Source organism: Prunus avium, chromosome 6 (genome assembly GCF_965620075.1).
Source record: "Prunus avium chromosome 6, drPruAviu1.hap1.1, whole genome shotgun sequence".
NCBI lineage: Eukaryota > Viridiplantae > Streptophyta > Magnoliopsida > Rosales > Rosaceae > Prunus > Prunus avium.
In genome coordinates this window covers 32227981-32249746 of record NC_142289.1, presented here as the reverse complement: position 1 = coordinate 32249746, position 21766 = coordinate 32227981, and the positions used below count along the sequence as shown (strand labels likewise).

General features: G+C 37.9%; 3 protein-coding genes and 1 non-coding gene across 4 annotated transcripts; 2 read left to right on the top strand and 2 right to left on the bottom strand.

The window, feature by feature from the left end:
• Nucleotides 1-6374: 6374 nt before the first annotated feature.
• LOC148294050 (uncharacterized) lies at nucleotides 6375-8782 on the bottom strand. Its single transcript, XM_088254706.1, has 2 exons — nucleotides 7425-8782; nucleotides 6375-7047 (listed from the first exon to the last, which is right to left on the bottom strand). The coding sequence occupies exons 1-2, from the start codon at nucleotides 8780-8782 to the stop codon at nucleotides 6375-6377; spliced, it is 2031 nt and encodes a 676-aa protein (XP_088110832.1).
• A 5667-nt stretch (nucleotides 8783-14449) lies between these two features.
• LOC110771043 (elongation factor 1-alpha-like) lies at nucleotides 14450-17366 on the top strand. Its single transcript, XM_021975283.2, has 3 exons — nucleotides 14450-14605; nucleotides 15574-16056; nucleotides 16162-17366. The coding sequence occupies exons 2-3, from the start codon at nucleotides 15595-15597 to the stop codon at nucleotides 17041-17043; spliced, it is 1344 nt and encodes a 447-aa protein (XP_021830975.1). The 5' UTR covers nucleotides 14450-14605; nucleotides 15574-15594; the 3' UTR covers nucleotides 17044-17366.
• On the top strand, nucleotides 15302-15385 carry LOC148294049 (small nucleolar RNA SNORD25). The gene has a single exon (XR_015836951.1). It is a non-coding gene; the product is annotated as a small nucleolar RNA SNORD25 (small nucleolar RNA).
• Nucleotides 17367-20519: 3153 nt separating the features above from the next.
• LOC110771200 (uncharacterized) lies at nucleotides 20520-21261 on the bottom strand. Its single transcript, XM_021975459.2, has 2 exons — nucleotides 20973-21261; nucleotides 20520-20865 (listed from the first exon to the last, which is right to left on the bottom strand). The coding sequence occupies exons 1-2, from the start codon at nucleotides 21059-21061 to the stop codon at nucleotides 20655-20657; spliced, it is 300 nt and encodes a 99-aa protein (XP_021831151.1). The 5' UTR covers nucleotides 21062-21261; the 3' UTR covers nucleotides 20520-20654.
• Nucleotides 21262-21766: the final 505 nt, after the last annotated feature.

Genomic DNA, 21766 nt, shown 5'->3' with positions numbered 1-21766 from the left:
CTAAGATAATATCTCGGTGTATCAGGTTATGACGTCCTACCCTCCAGGATACAACAACCTTTGATCCTTGTAAACGTACACTCGCAATACTTGGATCGGATGAACACTTGAATCTTTTCCTTGGGAAGTAAAAATAAAATTAACACAATACAAAACTGTATGAAAAGTGTGAGGAAAGGAAATAATGTGGGAGGACAGAAATTGAGAGAAGATGCTCAAATTAAGATATCTGTTCAGCCAAAATAGCCAAAGCTATATATATACAAGTTGCTGACCCCAAAAAGACGTTGGTCATTAAAGACAAAATTTTGCCGTTTGGTAAGTAATGGTGGCACTGTTTAGAAATTGAATACTGATTTCAATAGACCAATTAAATATATATAAACACAAACGGTTATGTAATCAAGACCTCCAGCAAATCACAGTGATTATATAAGCAAAAGCTTTCCCTGTAGGAATCAAATAAATTGAAGGCAAAGTCTACGTTAAAAACAAAGATAGCCAACAAAACTTAATGCCCAGAATAAACAAACAAGTAACTGATATTTGAGTGGATCTACATAATTTTCCACAATTAAACCAATTAAACGTTATCAACAATCAGAATAAAGATTCAAATTGAAGAAAGCAATTTAATCAAATTAGCTAACATTCAAATATTAAAGTTGATTTTGAATTCTAAAATATTTGGTATTAAAACATATTTTGAAATACTCATTAAGATAATAAAAAAAACCAACATATTTTTCATGCAAGACTCGACTCCAGAGACCTTGATCTTTTTGCAACAGTTTCCAGCCCACCTTAGCAAGTAAAGCTTGATTCATTAAATGGGTTTGTTTCAGACCAAGACCACCCATGGACTTAGGTTTACACACAGACTCCCATTTGACAAGGTGAATCTTGGCCTTCTCCTCATTATGCCCCCATAAAAAGTCTCTATTGAGCTTGTCAAGTTTATCGCAAATACTAATAGGCAATTGAATCGTTTGCATGGAATATATAGGAATGGAGGATATAACAGATTGTAGATAAACTAATCTTCCTGCCATAGAAAGGGTGAGACTTTTCCATGAAGCAAGGCGTTGTTGAACTTTCGTGACCACATGACTATAAGTGTCTTTGTTAACTCTGGAGTGAATAAGAGGGACTCCAAGATAACTTCCCAGAGAATTAGTAAGTGGGGATCCACTAATGGCAGCAATTTGGTGGGCAATCGCATGGTCGGTGTTTGGAGAACAGAAAATCTTGGATTTTTCAAAATTGACTTGTTGTCCAGATAACCCACAGAAAGTTTCCAAGCAATGGTGCATAATGGTGGCCTGTTGGATATTAGCTTCCCCAAACAAGATAAGATCATCTGCAAAAAAGAGGTGAGAGATAGCAACTCCACCTCTGGCCACTTTAATTGGTTTCCATTTCTTAGCAATAATGGCACCATTAATGATATGTGACAACTTTTTCATGCAGAGAAAAAAAATATAGGGAGAAATAGGGTCTTCTTGTCTAATCCCACAAGCTGGCTGAACACTCCCAGTTCTTTCACCATTAAGAATGGCTTGATACTTGACAGTTGTAATGCATTGCATAAGAAGTTCCAAAACTTTACCTCAGATACCAGCTTCCCAAAGCACATCTTTTATAAAGTGCCATTGAAGCCTATCATAAGCTTTGGACAAATCAATCTTCCAAGCAATGAAACCACTTTTACCTTTTGAGGTCCTGAATTTATGCAACACCTCCTGTGCAATAATGATATTATCCACAATTTGCCTACCAGGAACGTAACTGACTTGAGTAGGACTCACAATCTTGCTCATAATAGGTCTGAGTTTATTCACTAAATTTTTTGAGATTACCTTGTATAAGGTGTTGCAGAGGCTAATTGGTCTAAATTGAGACATAACAGTGTCATTTGTTACCTTCAGGACAAGAGCATTAAGCGTGTTGTTGAGGCTGTCAGGGAGGCAAGCAGTGATAAAACAATCTTTGACCATAGAATATATGTTGGAGCTGCATAGGGACCAATTGTCATGGTAGAATTTGGCTGGGAATCCATCAGGCCCAAGAGCTTTAAGACTGCCAATAGGAAACATGCTCATTTTTATATCATCGTCAGTTACCTCTCAATTCAGGTTGTTCAAGTCCTCAGAGTCCAAAGCAGGAAAGAAATTTGGGAGGTCATACATCTCATAAGTTCTGGGTTTTAGAGAGAACATGTGAAACCCCATATTTTTTTAAATATGTATACTAATATTTCATGGAAATTAAATATTTAAAATTAATAGTTTTAATAATATATATATATATATATATATATATACAGTTATTCTCTTATCCGGATGTCCGCACGTTATTATCGTGCGGATCCTATTGTAAACAGGCAGGAAAACAGAGAGGGGTAGTACAAAATACACTGCGTCCGCACGATAATAACGTCCGGATGTCCGCATAAGAGAATTTCTGTATATATATATATATAAGTTGCATGGCAAGCCACATGAAAGCTTTTGCTATAACCTATCAAATCTATTATATGGTTTTAACTATGCCAATTCACTTCAATCTTATTTAATATTTATACACAAGCGTTTAGAAAAGTTTTTTTTTGTTGCTTACTAAAGTTTCTCCTAAGTTTGACGTGTTGCTTTTTAGAGTCCTCAAAAACCACAATAAGCATGAGGTGGTGAATATTAGCATGAGGTGTAAGAACAATAGGAAGTCTTGTATATATAAATGTAATTGGAAAGTGCTTATTAAGCACTCTCCAGAGCCAGCACCTAAGACTAAATGGGGTGGCAATTTTACCTTCAAGCCACCCATGTAGTCTATAAATCCTAGGATGTAGTCTAGAAATCCCTAGGTTAGTTATGTGGCACAATGTTAAGCTTCATCCATATTTTCTCTACCGACTCTAACTTACTATAAATAGTCCTACCTAATAGTTTATTAGATCATAAGTTCTTCAAGTTATAGTAGTTTTCTATAAAAAAATCGTAGACAAAAGAAAATAAGAGAACTAAGTGTGGTGAGGTTTTGAAGGAGCTCAAAGTATTTGAACTTACAACTGAGAGTTGTACAATAGCTTTGGATTTTGAGGTAGGGGGTTTTCTTGGGGAGATTTTGCATACATTGATTTAATTAAATATGGTAAATACTATATTATGCTTAGTTGATTATTATTGTAAATCCTATATTATGCTTGGTTATATTATTTGATTGTTATCCTTGATATTGGATGCATACGTGTTGTCAATTATCATTATAATTTGATTAATTTTGACATATTCATATGTTGTCGGTGGTGGTTGGAATTTTTGGGTTGATAAAGAAATAATGGAAAAGAGGATAATGGGAAAAATCTTTTGTGTAGTTGAATCTAACTATTGTAGGGACCAAGTTCAGGCGAGCCCGTGTGCACAGTAGATTAGGAAATCGGCGGTATAATTGTCGATTGGGTGATTTGGGCTTGGAGATCAATGGTGTAGACAAGATGACTAGCAAAAGGGGAATCATGGGATGATTGAAATGGGTGTTAGTTTATATGATGGGGCATTTGAAATCACAGTGGTAAAATGCATGGTATGGGACATGCAGATTTGCTTGCCCTGTTATATAGACTAACAGGTTGGGTAGAATTGAAGTTCATTCATGCATTGCATAAATTGTACATTAAAAATCTCACTAATCACATAAGACATAGGATCCCTACTGAGCATGTAGTGCTCACCCCTTAATGAATTTATTGTAGGTTTTGAATCTAAAGTTTAGTTGTGAAGTGGAAACAAGAAGAACGAGTTGTAGATAGTTTTGGATGTTTTGTTAAAAGTCTGTACTTTCCTGTAATTTGGCTTGTAAAATTACAATGTAAATTACTTTGGTTTAAATAGAAGTTTATGTTTAGTTCTCTTGTTTCATGCTATTTAAATTTTTAGTTTTAGTTTTTCTTTTACCTTACACTCTCAATAATCTCAACAAAAACAAAAAAAATAAAAAATAAAAAAATTGGGGTGTGACAAAACAACTCATTGAAATGGGAAACAACCAGAGCATGCATGTCAGATTTATCAATGATCCAAACGTCGTTGGTGTTCTTTAGTCTCTCAATTTTGTTTCTTCTTCGTCTAATAATAGTAGATAGATGGAAAAATTTAGTGTTTTTGTCACCTTCCTTAAGCCAGGTGTTTCTAGATTTTTGGAGCCAAAGAAATCCTTCTTGCTCTAGAATCACATTAAGATCACCATGAAGCTTTTTTTCCAACTCAATAAGAAAAGGGTTATCCCTATGGCAAAAATTTCTTTGAATATCATCTGATCGGTTCATAATTGTATATCATTTTGTACCCTTATAGCTTATGATTTGGTTATGTTTTTGAGTTAAACTTGTGCTTTTAATCATTTTTGTGTTTATCTTTCAGTTCATTGAGCTTTAGGTAACAATGATGGCTTTGGATAGGAAATGATGCAATCCATGCATGTTAAGGCCTGATTTGGGTGAATGGAAGAAGAGCTTAAAGACAAACTAATTTTGGCTACAAACCCTTGCCAGGCCAGTTTCGTAGGTCAACTTCTTGGCCTTGGATCAGCATGCTCTGGGGCTCGGATGAGGTGAAGATCTTCATGAAAGTTGTTCCAATGGGTGTGTACTATAACATATCCAAATTTCAGCATATCTGGAGTCCTTAGCCCGTCCAACACTGAACCCTGCTCAGGAGGATTTGCAGCTGCTAGCTTTTAGCCATGTGCCTCCTTTTAGCCATAACTGACTTTGTACCCAACATAATGAGTGAAGTAGGGAGGCATTCCAGCTATGAAAGTCTAAAGGAGCAAGTTGGTACATGCTGGAGCTATTAAAGAGAAGCATGTGCATGCATGTGAAGCAAAAAGAATGAAATGAAATGAAATGAAGTCAATTCCAGTCTCTGTTCGGCAGCCAACTTGCAAGGCCCAAAACGTACACTTCTACTGCTCCGATGGGAATACTTTCTTCATAGAAGTTGTTCCAATGGGTGTCTAGTATAACATATCCAAATTTGAGCCCCATTGGACACGTTTTGAAACCTCTGGCCTTCCTACACCAAGTCTGGTTCAGAAGAATCATTTCTTTTCAGCAATCAAAAGAAAACCACATGGGTTGGAAGCAAAAGGCAGCCACAATTGAACACCTTTGAAAACCCATGTGAAGAAAGCTTCAAGAGTAGCAAAAGAAGTATGGGATGGAATTGATTCCAACCACACTAATTAACATAGACAAGATGAAGTGAGAGTTATGGGTTGTATTAAAAGAGGAATGGTGGTGTTGGAATTCATCATGATGTTCCTCCCTCTTAGCCCTATAAATAGAGAAGTCTTCAAGCTTCAAAACACACCCCAAGTGGGGGAGCTCTCAAACACTTCTCTAGAGCTCCCTTCCCTTCTCTCCCTCACATTCTCTTAGTTTCCTTTCAAGTTGTTAATTGTTGTAACAAAATGATTTTACTAAATTTTCCTTCAAGTTTTCAAGTTCTACTTTAATTTTATTTGTAATGTACATTCTTTCTTAAGTATTCAAGTTTAATTAGTTTCCAAGTTTCAATTATGGTTTTTGTTCTTATTCATTATGCTTATAAGTTAATATGCTAATTTGAATGATTGATCACCATTTAGGCTTGCATGTTAGCTATCTTGGTTTGAATTAAGAGTAGACACCATGCTTTAATTCGAATTGAACTATGGATAGGAAGAGTATGTATGGACATTCGACAACAGGGATTAGATACATACTTGGTTGTTTAAAATGTTCTTCTAGGCTTAATGGGTTCCTAATGCTTAATTTTAGGTTAGACAACAAATGATCAAATTAGGGAATTAGGAACACAAGGTTAGGACCAAACACCATGGCTTAATCATACTTTAGCTAGAATCAATCCGTTAATCTAATTGAACTTGGGAACTTATCTACTTGAGTTTTTTTTTTTTTTTTCTTTCTTGTTTTATTTATTTTCTTTCTTGTTTTTCTGTTTTGTGTAGGAAAACTGAATTGGATTATTCAATCACCAATCCCCTGTGGAATCGACCTCGCACTTACATATGCTATACTACCGAACGACTCGTGCACTTGCGAGTATCACAAGTTGAGGATGCAGCTGAATCCATTTTGGTGCAGCTGAATCGACGCAACACCATTAATCCTAGCCATGATCCTTTTTTCTTTTTTTAAAGACATTGCCAAACACCTCATTGTTCCAGCCGGTGAGGGCCTTGGCCAGAGAAGTAGTTTTACAAACAATATTACCATGGGTATTATTCCAAGTAGTAGTGATAAAGCCCTTAAAGTCTTCATGAAGCATTCACATTGTTTGAAATCTAAAAATTTTAAATTCAGGTCTCGAACACTAAGCAGAGTTCATGGATATCAACAGAGGACAGTGGTCAGACTTTATTCTAGGTAAGTGTCTAACATATGCTTCAGGGAATGTTTGTCTCCAATCAATGCTGCAAAGACCTCTGTCCAGTCTTTCCCAAATAGTTCCACCATGATCATTTTTCTTGCACCAAGTAAACTCAGCTCCAGAGAATCCAAGATCCATTAAATGGTTCATACTAATCCAATCAGCAAAACCAGTTTGACTATGAATGGGTCTGCCTCCCTTTTTTTCAGAGTCAACAGTAATCTCATTGAAATCCCCAGCCACAAGCCAAGGTAGTTTAGCAACATCAGAAACACCGTCCAAATAGCTCCAAATAGACTTCCTAATTTCGGGGCAGGGGTGAGCGTAAACCATAGTTAAGAGCCATGGAGTATTGTCATTCGTAATCAAAGCTGTAATTGAATGGCTGGAACAAGCCACAGTATTCAGTTGAACATTGTTACAATTCCACAAAAGCCAAAGACCACCCGAGAAGCCATTAGCATCGACAATATAGTGATTAGTAAATCCCAGACTATTAACAACATGTAATGCACGATCACTGCTAATTTTTGGTTCAAGGATAGAAAGGATCTCAAAACAATCTAATTGTGTAAGAGACTTGATTATTCTAGGTAAGGCTTTATCCCTAGCACCTCTAACATTCCAGACCAGTAACATTGATAAATAATAAAATAAGGTAATAGGGAGAACCCCAAATTTAAAGAGTAGAGCTCATATCCTCCACCAAGGCAGAAGTAGAGCCAATAACACCAGATTTTCCATCTAACATGGCTTTTTGCAGCCTGCCAGTCTCAATGGTAACGGTGTGGGGTAGGTGACTAACCTGAGTTTCATTTGGAATGACCATATCAACCTGGTTGCTAGAGTTTGTTGAAAGGTAGTCTCGACCTTGAGTGTGGGAGCAGTGGAATTATTAATATTTGGGGGGGGGGGGGGGGGGGGGGGGGTGTCGTGCCCTGAGCAACAGGTTTGAAGACGCTGGAGCCATATGTTCCAACAACACTTAGGTACTTGCTCAGAACACTAGAAAAACCACTCGAATTTTCCTCCTGAATATCCAAACTGCGAACTTGATAACCATTTGATAGGTGAGTTTTCTTGGGGGCCCGTGGCTTAGTAATAGGCTTTTTCAAGGACAACCCAGCAGGGGCATTGAGATTATTTGCTTTTATTGGACCCGAAGCAGAGTTGTCTTGTTGTCCCTTTCCCTTATTAGAGATTTCACCCAAGATTTTCCTTTGTCTACTTTTACTTTGATGTTTTTCATGATTCGTCATGCTAGTTTCGCCGACTGAAGAGCCTTTTTGTTTTTTTTTTTTTTTAAATGGCTTGGCCAAACTCCACGGTCCAAATTGTCCTGAATTCGCATCAGAATTTTCAGGAATTTCCTCAAAGACAGAAAGACCTGGAGGCACAATCTCCATCGCATTAGTTGACTTATTGATTTCAATCTTATCTTCCATAGATTTATTATTGGTGTCAACAGGCGTCCTAATTACAGATGGACAATGCTGCTTATTATGACCATAGACACCACAACCAAAGCAAACCAGATGAAGCCCTTCATATTCTAAGCCATACCAATTGTTTTCAACCTGAACGTTTGCAATTAACGATTTTGTTAGGTCAACTTCAACACATATTCGTGCATATTTGCCATGGGCTTGCGCAATTGTATGAGTATCAATGCGATACGTGACACCAATGAGATCTCCAATTCGTTTTATGGCCTCAGCATTAAACCATTCAATATGTAACCCTGTGATATGCACCCACACAACCATACGTGTAATAGTGGCTTCATTAGGATTAAATCCTAGCTTCCATCTTTGCATAACTAGCGATTGCCTAGCAATTACCCCCGGTCCTCCAGAAAAAACATACCTCAGATCTCCTTCTAAAGCAAACCTTACAATATAGAAGTTGTTTTCCAGGTCAATCAAACACATCGGACCTTTCAAAATGCTCCATTTTTGCTTTAGGCGACTCAACAAAAAGTTATAGGCATGGGCCTTACCCATCAGCTTGATTATCATGGCATTTTGACATGGACGGTAAAGTCTGTCCTTTAACTTTTCTGAGAAACGAATGCAAGGCCCACGGGATCCTTTAGAAACTTCAAAGTCATCATCTTCAATCTTAAGTCTATCTTCTTCCAGATCCTCTTTGTTCAAACCAAACCCACCAACATTCATGAGTTTCTCTTTGAAGTTCATACTAAATTTGGGTACTGTAGGTAGAACGGGCTCCTCCTCCATCGTGGCAAAACCCATGGCATCAGGTTCATGGACACGGCTTCTCTTTGCACCTCCAGGTTCCCACGCCCCACCACTTCCCGATGGTCGGGAAGCAAAGAAAGTAAATTCCATCTGCGGCGATGCCACAGCGGATTGTTTCAGATCTGAAATTGGGTGAATAGTTTAGGGTTTAGGGATGGCGCGTGCAGCGCGTTCTAAACTCTCTAGGAAAAACACCTTTTATTTTTATTTTTATCCTCTGGTTCTTTTGAATGAGGAACTTTGTGTTGTATAGGACTATATCGCTTAATAGATGATATCCTGGTTTGTAGGAACAAGTTTATGATTTTCAAAACTTGTATTTATCTATACAATCATTATAAATACATAGCTGCAGCCATATTGGTTTTGCAAGCTGTGGGAGTCTTTTTGTTCCAGCAGCTTGACGAATGGGCTGAGCTGCCGTAAGGAGCAAACTGAAGAAAATATCCCCTATATCTGAGTTCAAAGATCAGACCCCAAAATGTTTCGAAAGGATAGTAAAGCCTTAGGAAACACCTTGGTTACCTTCACCAACAAAAATAATGGCTGCTTACAGATAGTTTTTTAGTGCTTACTGTTCGGTTCATTTTCCCACATGATTTTTCATGTTATTCACCTATTATTTTGAGTTAGTTCTTGACATTTTATAGCTTTTTACTTCCTTTTTGTGTTTTCTTAGATTTTACCTTGGTTATAATAAAAATGAGCTAAAAATGCATTATTGGTTATAAATTCTGTTTTTGTTTATTTTCGTAGGTCAACTTCTTGGCCTAGGATCAACATGCTCTGGTGCTCGGATGAGGTGAAGATCATCATGAAACTTGTTCCAATGGATGTTGACTACAACATATCCAAATTTGAGCTCCATTGGACAAGTATTGCCTATCCAACCAATCCAGCATGTTACCACAGCTCTTGAAATCCGAAATTGGCCAGCTTTTACCTCCATTGTGTCATCTTGATTCTTCTTGTTACCATAACACTTGGTAACAAGAAATTACCTTAGTAAATGAGATATTTTCTGAAGCAATTGGCATCTTTGTGAAGACAAGGCTTCATCATGGCAAAGGGGATAAGGGCAAAGGCTTTAACTAAAGCATGAGTTTTATATTATATCTTTGAGCTGGAATTGATGGGCAAAAGGCACATGGGAGTGCAATCTGAAGTGAAAAAGGCTTTTGAACGTGGGTAATTTTACCAGGCAACTATTCTACACATTAGGAGCAGATTTTGGAGAGCTTGGAGCTAGGAGAAAGCCAAGGTGCAGCCAAGCAAAGTGGAGAAGAAAGCTTCCACCATTGATGACCTTGAAGCTTTCACAATTTTCTCAAAATCTGTAAACTCTTTCTAATTTTATTTTGAGTTTGTATTTGGAATAAGTATGAGCAACTATCCATAGCTAGGGCTTAGGTTGAAGCCCTAGACATGATTACCTTATTGTTTTGATACTTGAGTGTATGAATTTCTGGATATTGTTGATTAATTCCAATTCACCAAATTAATCTATCCTTGATGTGTGTTCTTCTTTGATTGATCATCTTTGAAAGCATGCTTCTTGAGATTGTTGGGGTTATGTGTATCTTCATGTTATCCTAAGCAATAAATGGATGAAGTAAGAATCATCCATGTGAATTGGTTTCTTGAATACCTAATGTAAACACCATGCTATTAGGATTCTTGTGATGTTCATATTCTCTTTGAACTTAATGGGTTTTCCTTGTAATTGAATCGAAGTACGAACCATACCTAGGTTCGGTTATTGGGAGGGCACAAGTATTGTAGCACGAACCATGCACTTTACGTATATTAGAGAGAATCAATGCGTCTTGAGCCACGACCCATGGTCTTGATTGCGAACATCTTCATCAACATGTTTAGAGTTCATCACTTGAGTATTCATGAACATAGGTAGAATTGTTTAGGGTGGATTCCGAAACCCTAGTGCTTGTTACATTTTAATTTGATAATTTGATAATTCATCTCTGCCATTCTCATTTAAATTCAAAGTCCATTTACTTTCTTGCAATAGAAATAGGTCACTTGAAATCAAACCCCCCCCCCCCCCCCCAATGTGTGTGTGAGTTGTGTGTTCGACACGTTATGTGTCTTTGTTACTGAATTTTATTTGTTTCTGTAATTGTTTTGGACTTTTGGTCCGCGATGTGTTCTTCCATGTTCTGTGCTGAATCCAACCGTATAAAAAACATAAAATTTGGATAAATGGTTGGAAAGTTATAAGCAAAACACTAGACAGAGGTTGAAACTGGAAAAACAGAGAAACGAATCTGCCCAAAAACGACCGGTCATCACTGTTCACGACCGGTCGCACTGTTCATTTTCACTGTTCACGACCCTGTTCATAGCACTGTTCACAGGTGATAAATAGGTGATAAAAGGGTGATAGAAAGTGCTGTTTCTGTTTTTCTTTGGTTTCTTGTGTTGTTTCACTTCTTTTACATTTCTTTACTCATTTTTAGTTTTCAATTTGCATTTGTGCATTTGTGGTGTGTTAAATTAGTGTTCTTTACGTACTCAAGTTAGAACTTATAGGAAGCCGACAAGTTCTTCGTGAGATCGACCCCGTACTTACATAATCTATACCTCAATAGATTCGTGCACTTGCGGGTATTTTTAATTGGTTGTTTGCACATTAATTTTTGTCCTTTTAGGAATGCAACACTTACATGTAGAATCTTAGCATGGCATGAGAGGCTTGTGGCATGGGAGCAAAGTTGCCATGAGTTTAGCACTAAAGAGAAAATTAAGTGTTCTTGGGGAAAGATGGGCATTAAGATAGGAGAGAGGATTTTGAAGAGAGGTTTGGTGGGGAATGAAGGAAAGAAAGAAAAGGGTGGCTTGAGTGCTTTTTCCAGCAGCTTGACAGTGGTTCTGTCAAGTGTTAGAACAACATGGCAAGAAGGAAAACTAAGGAAGGAGATTAATTAAGCACGAAAATTGTTAGTTTTGAAAGTAAGAGAGGAAGCTTGCTCTCTGGTTGTGGATGATTTTTGTTGGGTAGAAAAGGCCCTATTTATAGTCACTGGAAGCCATCTTTTTCCAAGAAACCCTAATGGCTTCCATCCCATTTTGCCAACTCTTTTCCTTCCTTTCTCCCCTCATCCCTTCAATCATCCTATTTTGGTGAAATCTACTCTGCTCCTTTGCACAAAATTAGGGATTTTGGGAGCTCAAGGTCCCTTCCCGCAGCTGCCCCAGTGAAAAATTCCTATTTTTAAATATCCCTCTTCCTCTCTTCCCTTCCCTCCTTCATGGTTAGATCTGAAGAGGGAAAGAAATGGGTATACATGCTGGTTCGAAGGGTGGCTCGCGCCAATATCTTTGGTCCCTTGGATGTTTCGCTTGAAAACTTGTTCCTTCCCTCCCAGCAACCTACGTGGTCTTCGTGGCTTTGTCTTTCAGCCAAATGCTGAAGCCTTTGCTACTTCTTACTTCTAATTGTATGTGCTTTCTAAGATGGCAAGTCAACCTACCAAACAAATGGGCTAATCTCCTCAAGTTTTGGGCTATATTGGTTAATTTTAGTGGGCCATTTTGGTTGGGCTTTTTGGGTTGGGATATTTTCTCTCTTGTGCTTACCCATATTTTTGGGCCTAAGAAATGGGCATGAGTTTCGAGGCTCCCAAGCGACCCGAACCTCCATTTCTTGGTCCATCAATGGGCCTCATGACAACTTATTACCATCCATACCACAACCCACTCAAGCAAGTCCCGGGCATTTGAGTGGCTTGGGCCCACTTAGGCTTGTAGCGTGGTTGGGTGTGAAATAATAATTTCCCGCTTGGCATGGCATGTCGCTTGGCATGCTTTAATTTTATCGCCTTTGGAAAAGGATATGATGCTTCACGGGATAATTAGCATGGGCTCATAGAGTCAGTGCATTTAATAGACTCATTTCGATTCTTAGCATGACAGATTGTATGTTTATTTGGCATGGCACGTGGATCGTGACTCGTGTGAGCATGCATGACAGACTTCTGCGTGCCCGAATTGGGTTTCTTCTCAGTAAGGTATCACACTGGGCTGAGAATTTATTTGGGCCCAACCCTGGATTTTTTGGGCCTCAACACAAGCTTTCATGCCATTTCGAAGTCTTATATGGTATCCAGAGCCTCTAGTCTAATGACGTGTTAATTTTTTTTTTATGTTCTCATAGCTACCAACAACTCAAGTGCTGCTCCTGCTTGCACCAATGATGCAAACCCACCATCACCTTCAACCAACAATTCTGCCACACCCACCCATGCTAATCCACCTGCAATTTCCACTATTATTACCATCAAGTTCAACAAAACCAACCATCCACTTTGGTTGGCTCAAATATCTCCCATTCTTCGCAGTAGTGATCTTTTTGGCTATGTTGATGGCTCGGTGCCATGTCCTCCCAAGCATCTTTTAGCAACAAATACTTCTTTATTGAATCCTGTTTATCTTTATTGGGAGCAACAAGATCAGACCATTCTCAGTTGGATCAACAACTCATTGAGTCCGGCAGTATTGGCTATTGTCGATCTTTCCCCACTTCAAGCCAGACTTAGCAATCGTTGGAGCGTCGTTATGCGTTCACCTCACATAATCGGATTTTACACTTGCAAAATGAGTTGTTGTGTATTATTAAGGGAGATATGTCAAATGCTGACTTTTTGGACAAAATGAATTCGATTTCTAATAATTTGCCTTACAATACCTCAGTATTACTCGGCTGGACTTGTCTTATGTTGTGAACCAAGTCTGCCAATTCATGCACTCACCTACAATAGTGCACTGTCAGGCTGTGAAACGCATTATGCAATATATAAAGGTCACATATGATCATGGGCTTCAGTATCAAGTTGGCAAGCTTGAATTAAATGCTTATTCTTATGCTGGCTATGCAGGGGATCCTAATACATGACATTCTACTGGTGGTTTTGTGTCTATTTTGGTTCTAATTTAATTTTCTCGAGCTCAAAGAAGCAAAAGATTGTTTCACGTTCTAGTACAAATGTTGAGTACATGCAATTAGCTTATATTGCTCCTGAGTTATCTTGGTTACGCTCCTTATTTCGAGATATGTGTATTTTCTTACATATGCCTCCCATATGGTGTGATAATGTTTCTTCCATTGCTCTTGCTTCCAATCCCCTTTTATTAATTCTCGGACGAAGCATTTAGAAGTCGACTACCACTATGTTCGAGAGAAAGTGGTTCGTGGTGAGTTGAATGTTAATTATATTGTCGCTGATTTGTTCACTAAAGGTCTCAATTCTTCTCGGTTTAAGACACTTGTTTTCAAGCTTCCTGTTCTCCGAGGTGTTTGAATGATAGTTCTTTATTCTCTGGTTCTTTTTATTTGGATATACGTGGGTGTAATTGTTGTGTCACGTGTCGGTTTCTCACTATCATTTTATTCATTTGTACTTATTCCTTTTATAATCTTGTGTTTTATTGAGTAATTAGAATGAGAATCAAATAATTACTCCATAAAATAACGAGAATCAAATAATAAAAATAAAAGAAGGAATACAAATGGGCAACACAAGAGTATGAAAATCACTATACTTGCGCAAAAGAGTAATGAGTGAGATATCACTGCAATGCAAAAATGCAAAGAGTGGTGTTGTTTTTTTCCTCGATCAATTGGTGCTACTTATATTTTTATTTTTATGACACGTGATGGATGACGACATCAGCAGCCTAAGTCGCAAGTAAACACTACAGCCGTTAGATCAAATCCCCCAAGATCCAAGGGCGGAGAATGAAAACCTAACCACAGTGAAGCACATTGGCTTCTATTTAAAAACTCACAAGCTCCTCTTACTTTTCTCATCCTCATCCTCTGCTCTGCTCTTCACACCAAAGTCAGCGAGGGAGACCTCTGAATCTTTTTCCAGTTCTTCTCGTCCGTTTCTTCAGGTTCAAATCTTTGTCTCTTTGTTACAGCGTTTATTATTTATTTAATAAATTCAGTTGCGATTCTATTTCTCCGATTTAGCTCTAATTCTTTTTAGATGTTCATGTCTCGAAAGCTTTTGAAAAATTCTCCTTTTGTTTGTTGTTTGTTGAACTGAAGAATTTGTGAACTGCGTTTTGTTGGTGTTTGTGATTAGATCAGTTTTTTTCGTATAAACTGCATGTGGGTTTTAGGTGTTTCGTTTTTCTGATCATATTTGGGAATTTTTTTTTTCCATCTGATTTTGTTTTTTGATTGTGGTTCTGTTCAATCCGATCTCATGCCTCTATAATTAGGATTTGGAAAAAAAGAAAAATATTTTGTTTTAATATTTGTTTATATTTTGATGAAGTACAATCATGTATCTGAATGATGGTTTGGTATTATTATATACTCTGTCCCTATATTTTTGTAAAATATTAATCACTTTTGTTATTATGCTTCATTATCTGGTTTGTGGATTTGATCAGTTCCATGTGACTCGTTCCCTTGAAGCCATAGTAATAGGTGTTGCTTTTTGAAAATATCCCTTAAATTTTTTTACTCTTGTTGATTTGGGGAATTTCAGTAGCAACTATATTTTCCCATTACGTATTTTTTTGAGATTACAAAAATGAGATATTTCTTTTTGAGATTATAGTTGTGAGTTGTTATTTGTTGGAAACAGTGATGATCCTACAGACCTGTAATGATTTGCAGATATGATTGCAAATCTTTAAGAACATCTAAGGGACTGAGTTCTGTAATTGTAATGCATCTCCCGGTTTTTTTCATTAGTCTTTAATGTTAGTTGTTTTTTTCGTTCTTATTTTATGCTTATGGCTCTGCAGTGTGTTTGTTGTTTGTTGACGAATATCCATGTTGTGATGATCTTATAGTCTATTCAAGCTAATTTGCTGATTGAATTTCGGTAATCTGTTTGTGATTTCAGTTATCTTTCTGAAATCCTGTAATGGGTAAAGAGAAGTTCCACATCAACATTGTGGTCATTGGCCATGTCGACTCTGGTAAGTCGACTACCACTGGTCACTTGATCTACAAGCTTGGTGGTATCGACAAGCGTGTTATTGAGAGGTTTGAGAAAGAAGCTGCTGAGATGAACAAGAGGTCATTCAAGTATGCCTGGGTGCTGGACAAGCTCAAGGCTGAGCGTGAACGTGGTATTACAATTGATATTGCCTTGTGGAAGTTTGAGACCACCAAGTACTACTGCACTGTTATTGATGCTCCTGGACATCGTGACTTTATCAAGAACATGATTACTGGCACCTCCCAGGCTGATTGTGCCATCCTCATTATTGACTCCACTACTGGTGGTTTTGAAGCCGGTATTTCCAAGGATGGTCAGACCCGAGAGCATGCTTTACTTGCTTTTACTCTTGGTGTCAGGCAGATGATTTGCTGCTGTAACAAGGTGAGCCTTATGTTTTATATTTCAATTGGTATTGGATATCAGCCATTGTTGTAGTTATTCAGAAGCAGTTCTAACTTGTCACATGACATCAACTATTGTTTACAGATGGATGCCACCACTCCCAAGTACTCAAAGGCAAGGTACGATGAAATTGTGAAGGAAGTCTCATCCTATCTCAAGAAGGTCGGGTACAACCCAGAAAAGATTCCCTTTGTCCCCATTTCTGGGTTCGAGGGTGACAACATGATTGAGAGGTCCACCAACCTTGACTGGTACAAGGGTCCCACCCTTCTTGAAGCCCTTGACTTGATCAGTGAGCCCAAGAGACCATCAGACAAGCCCCTTCGACTTCCACTTCAGGATGTGTACAAGATTGGTGGTATTGGTACCGTCCCTGTTGGGCGAGTTGAGACTGGTACCCTGAAGCCTGGTATGCTTGTGACTTTTGGCCCCACTGGGCTGACTACTGAAGTTAAGTCAGTGGAGATGCACCATGAATCTCTCCCAGAGGCCCTTCCAGGTGACAATGTTGGATTCAACGTGAAGAATGTTGCTGTTAAGGATCTCAAGCGTGGTTTTGTTGCTTCCAACTCCAAGGATGATCCTGCAAAGGAAGCAGCAAACTTTACCGCTCAGGTCATCATCATGAACCACCCTGGCCAGATTGGACAAGGATATGCTCCTGTTCTCGACTGTCACACATCCCACATTGCTGTTAAATTTGCTGAGATGTTGACAAAGATTGACAGGCGATCTGGTAAGGAACTGGAGAAGGAGCCCAAGTTCTTGAAGAATGGTGATGCTGGATTTGTGAAGATGATTCCCACCAAGCCCATGGTTGTTGAGACCTTCTCTGAGTACCCCCCACTTGGACGATTTGCTGTGAGGGACATGCGACAGACTGTTGCCGTTGGTGTCATCAAGAGTGTTGAGAAGAAGGATCCATCTGGTGCTAAGATCACCAAGGCCGCTGCTAAGAAGAAGTGAACCGGACTGGCTCATCAGATTTCCGCAGGGGAAATCTTATATAAATATAATAATAGTTGTAAAAACTTACCAATTGTCACTATAGCTATGGTTTGTTGGTCATACTGTTTTATATGTTATAGTTTTTGGTCGTCATTGTTAGGCATCCAGTCCCAGAATCGGGTGCTTGACAGGCGGCGGCGATGTTATAGCATACGGAGTCCTTGTACTTCGGTTTACCCCAGGCGGCTAAATATTTTTGTGATTGGTTCTGCTACTCTGGATTTGTATTAAAAAAACTATGTTGTATTTTCGTAATGATTCTATATCCTTTTGGTATTTCACATTTCCTCTCATGTGCTTTATCCTGTTGTGGTATATGAATTTTGATGCCGCATGTTTGTTGATGCCAAATCTTTTATCGTGCCCATATCCTGCGATATCTTAATACAGTGTATAGTGGATGTGGGGTATTTGTCTTTTCGGCCTTCGGAGGCATTCACTGGTTTAGTTTTATCGTGGGATTGGACTTGTGCTGTGTTGCCTGACAAAAAGGATTAGTAAACGGATGAAAATCGGAATACATTAAAAAGGCTATTCTTAAGCAACCATATGTGTTTATGAACAGGACTTAAATGAAGAGCATGAATACTCATTTTTACTAGTAGTAATCTGATCCAGAACCGACATTTAAATAAAGGATAGCAAAGTATGGGGGACAATGCTCTGATAATTGAAACTTTGAAAGTAGATAACCTTTATATTCTACATAGCTTATAGGGATCCACCCAAACCCTCTCGCCATTGCATTTTGGCAGCAATTTTGTCCCCATATATCCACGATTAATCACGCGTGCATATGCATTGCTCTCTTATATTCCATTTTGTTATCTTAAGGCAACAAAGTCTATGTTAATCAGAAATTTTTGAACGTGCGTGACTGTCATATCGTAGTATTATAATCCATTCATACTATAACGTGTATTTTATATGTTGACATAGTATTCTAAAACATAAACCCGTCACACGTACATTGATTATAACAACAAATAATCATATGACGATCACTTTATCATAACACGTATTTTGTTTGTTGACACAGTATTCTAAAGTATAAGCTAGTTACACATGTATTGATTATAAAAAATGATAGTAGGACGATCACACTCTTGTACTTTCCGACGGGTCGTACCCTACCAAAGAGGATTATCCACAAATCGAAGTCTATAGCGCATAGACACTAATCATGCGCATGGGAAATATGGGCATTTAAGCTAAGTGGAATCTTTTCAAGAAATACAGTGGGAGACTTAACTCAGAGATATTGATCTCCCTTTGGCCACTATTTCATACAGTGGGAATATAGTCAAACAAATACTATATCAATGAGAAACATTGGAGACCTTATTCTTCTTCTGGGTTTTTCTTCTATGATTTTGTGAGGACCTGTCTTCTTTCTGGTTGCTGCCGTGGAGTATGACATAGTATTTACTATTTGTGTGCATTTCAAAAATCTTATATTCAAATTTATGTAATACTAGATGAATCACAAATGTGAATCTCAGATGGATACAAGGAGGGAACTTTCACATGCGAGGTCCACAAAAGGACTCTTTCGTCCCATATCGAAGAAACAACGTAAAGTGCCCCTCTCTCTCTCTCTCTCTCTCTTCCCCCAATAAAAGGGAACACTCTCCCATTTAGAAATTAAGGTTTTTTTTTTTCCTTCTTATGACTTCTGTATATGCGTCAAATGCTAAACTCATTGATTATTAGTAAAAACACTCTATATAAACAAATTCTGTGGACAAAACCCCACATTGGGTAAACCATTGACATATTCATAACTTGTGTTTTTGCATGATTGTGAATCTTTTTATTTATATTTTAACTGTTTAGTAACACTACGCAACAATATGACCGTTATTTTGAAGAACTACTCGATAAGAAGCCGATATCATATTCAAATGTAAAAAATTAGGGGCCTGCGACTGCAGAATTCTCAGCCTACTCGAAGGGCCAGCGACAACTTGGCTCTTACAGTGAATCTTGTATTCTTCTTTTCTTTATCTAAACAGTGAATCTCAGCCATCACAATCTCCATCCAAATTCTAGCCGGAGACACATTCATTGCCGCCCCATGGTAAAAATTGGTTTACAGTCCATGACATCGAAGACAGGACAAGAGTACATATCAGTGGTGCCTTAATTCGACAGTAAAAGATAGAGATATGTCAACGATGGCGTGATCAAAAAAGTGTGCAAATTGATAAAGATGGGTGTTTGTATTTACTTATCAACAGTGTCAGTTGTTTCATCATACGTACTATTTACACACACTGCTTTTAATGTAATGCTTTGCTAATGTCTTCCACTTGTTTGTTCCAACCCAACCCCAAGGAAAGAAAACCACAACATTATCACTTTATCTTTCATTTCTTCTAGCACACATAAAATTAATAGTTTTCTGAGTTTGAATCTTCACTGGCTTCTACTAACGCCACCCGTATTTAGTTTACCTTTTTTTTAATTTTTTATACCAGCGATATTGGGGAAGGAGGAATCGAACTTAGGACCTCATGTACATTGATAAATACTCTTAACCACTTGAGTTACAAGCCCCTTTCAGTTTTACCCTTTAAATAAAGAGTGACGGTTTCCGTCTACCGTTCCTATTTTCTTATGTTTCTTTGAAAACTGAGAGACTAATTCTGTAGTCATAGGTGCCCACCTTCTATGGTAACTCACTTGTTGAGTGCTGCACATATCTCACAATGGAACACAATATCAAAGAGTATTGAAACACAGCTCCAGCCCTTTTTCACACTTTCCTTTTCAAAATTTTAGGAACCACGTTGGACCAATGGATGAACTTCCAACCGCATCATTGAATCGGCTACCAATTTCAATTTAACAGGCTTATCAATTGAACATAATTTTTTCTAAATTTTCCTTTCTTGCTTTTAAAAGCATGTAGGGTTGAACTTGAACCAAAGGTTTATACATGTATGAGTTCTAGGGTTGTGGCTAAGTAAAATGGAAGTTGACGTTGAAGGCGAAGAGGAAGGAAAGAATGCGTGGCTAATAAAAGGTTGAAAAGCTCAACGCTTGTGAGAGGAGAGGACATCAACGAAGAGAATACGTGGCTTATATATTTTTCATATAAAACTGCCACTCGCTAGTTTTCTTGTTTTACAAATTTCTGCACTGAGGTAATTTCAATGATCTGTCTTCTGCTTCTTTTTCTTCCTCAAAAGATTCTGTTTCTTTTTCTTTTTCTTTTTAGGATGAATTGCCTATAAACTTTCGTTCTTTTTTTTGGGATGAATTGCCTAGAAACTTTCATTTGTCTTTGAACAAGAATTCGAACTTGACAATGTGTGCAGAGAAACAGTCCAAAACAAAACCAACAAAACAAGAACAATGACATCAAAGCAAGATCACAAAACTAAAAAAAGGCAAAAAAAAGCCAAACCGGCCAAGGAGGAAACCAGATCGAAGATAAACTCAAAAGATATGAATATAAAAATTAAAACAAACCCCACAGAGAATATTTAACGTTAAGCAGAAGTAGGTCCAAAAACATAAATATTTGATTAATTAATAAGCTAAGCTAAGCTAAGCTAATTAAGCTATGCAGCTTTTGCAGTACAAGCCAAATAACAGCAACACAGATCATGTAGCACACTAGCTAGATCTTCATCAACCCCACCTTCCCTGATCTGTTCTCCCACTCTTCCACTGCTTCTCTCAAAACCCAGTTCTTGATTTGCATGCAGCTCTGCTCTGGCTTGTGATCTCTGCCTTTTCATGGCCTCCCTTCTGCGATCATGATCTGCCATCCTAAAACAAAACCACCCACAAAAAGAAAAAAGAATAAAAACCAAAAACACATATTCAAGAGAGAGAGAGAGAGAGAGAGAGAGAGAGAGAGAGAGATGAAAATATACTCCTTAGAGAAGGTGAGACTATGATGGGTTATCCCCGAAACACACACAGGAAGGCCAAAGGTGCCATGGAGGTTTAACATGGACTGCATTTTTTGTTTTATTTTCTCTGGTTTTTGATGGCTGTGGAGAAAAAATAATTGAGGGAATTTTAGATTGTATGTATGTATCTATTTCTAGTGTTGGTTTTTGGGGATTTATTTTGGGAAATGAGTTGCTGTAAGCTCTGAAAAGGTGATTAAAGCAAAAGGGGCTGATCTATCTAATTGTAGAGAGAAAATCTGACACACTATAGGTTATAGGACCGTGGGAGAGATGCATACAGTGAAAGCTTGCCACATGGTAAGGGAAAGGACATGGGCTCTCATTTCTTGCTGTCTGATTACAAGGCAATAAGATTTGCTTCATGCATTTGGGTCTAAACCAAGCCCAATTTGTATGTTAAGTCAAGTCCAGCAAGTGTGTTTCTAAGCCTAAAAGCCCAGATGGTGATGATGCCAAAAAATTTATTACTGAAAAGTAACGGTGAGTTTAGTTTGTAACCTCGTTATAACATCTATAATGGGCTCCTTAAATCACATTCTTAGACAAATTTTAGAGAGGAATGGGAAATATACAACTTCAACCATGCTTCCTATCCACCTCCTAAAATATGGAGGAGAGAGAGATTGACTAATTAAAAAAGAGTTATAGCATTTATGACTTCCTAAATCAGAGAGTATGATTGAAGTTAAAATTTTATAGAGAGCTCCTAAAATAATTTTTATATTTTTTAGCTAAATTTTAACTAAAAAATA

Coding starts and splice junctions, on each gene's coding strand:
- LOC148294050 (XM_088254706.1), bottom strand. CDS start 8,782: ATGGAATTTACTTTCTTTGCTTCCCGACCATCGGGAAGTGGTGGGGCG. Junction 7,048..7,424: donor TTTTCTAGTGTTCTGAGCAA/GTACCTAAGTGT, acceptor CTGGAATGTTAG/AGGTGCTAGGGATAAAGCCT.
- LOC110771043 (XM_021975283.2), top strand. CDS start 15,595: ATGGGTAAAGAGAAGTTCCACATCAACATTGTGGTCATTGGCCATGTC. Junction 16,057..16,161: donor TGATTTGCTGCTGTAACAAG/GTGAGCCTTATG, acceptor TATTGTTTACAG/ATGGATGCCACCACTCCCAA.
- LOC110771200 (XM_021975459.2), bottom strand. CDS start 21,061: ATGCAGTCCATGTTAAACCTCCATGGCACCTTTGGCCTTCCTGTGTGT. Junction 20,866..20,972: donor AGTCTCACCTTCTCTAAGGA/GTATATTTTCAT, acceptor GTTTTGTTTTAG/GATGGCAGATCATGATCGCA.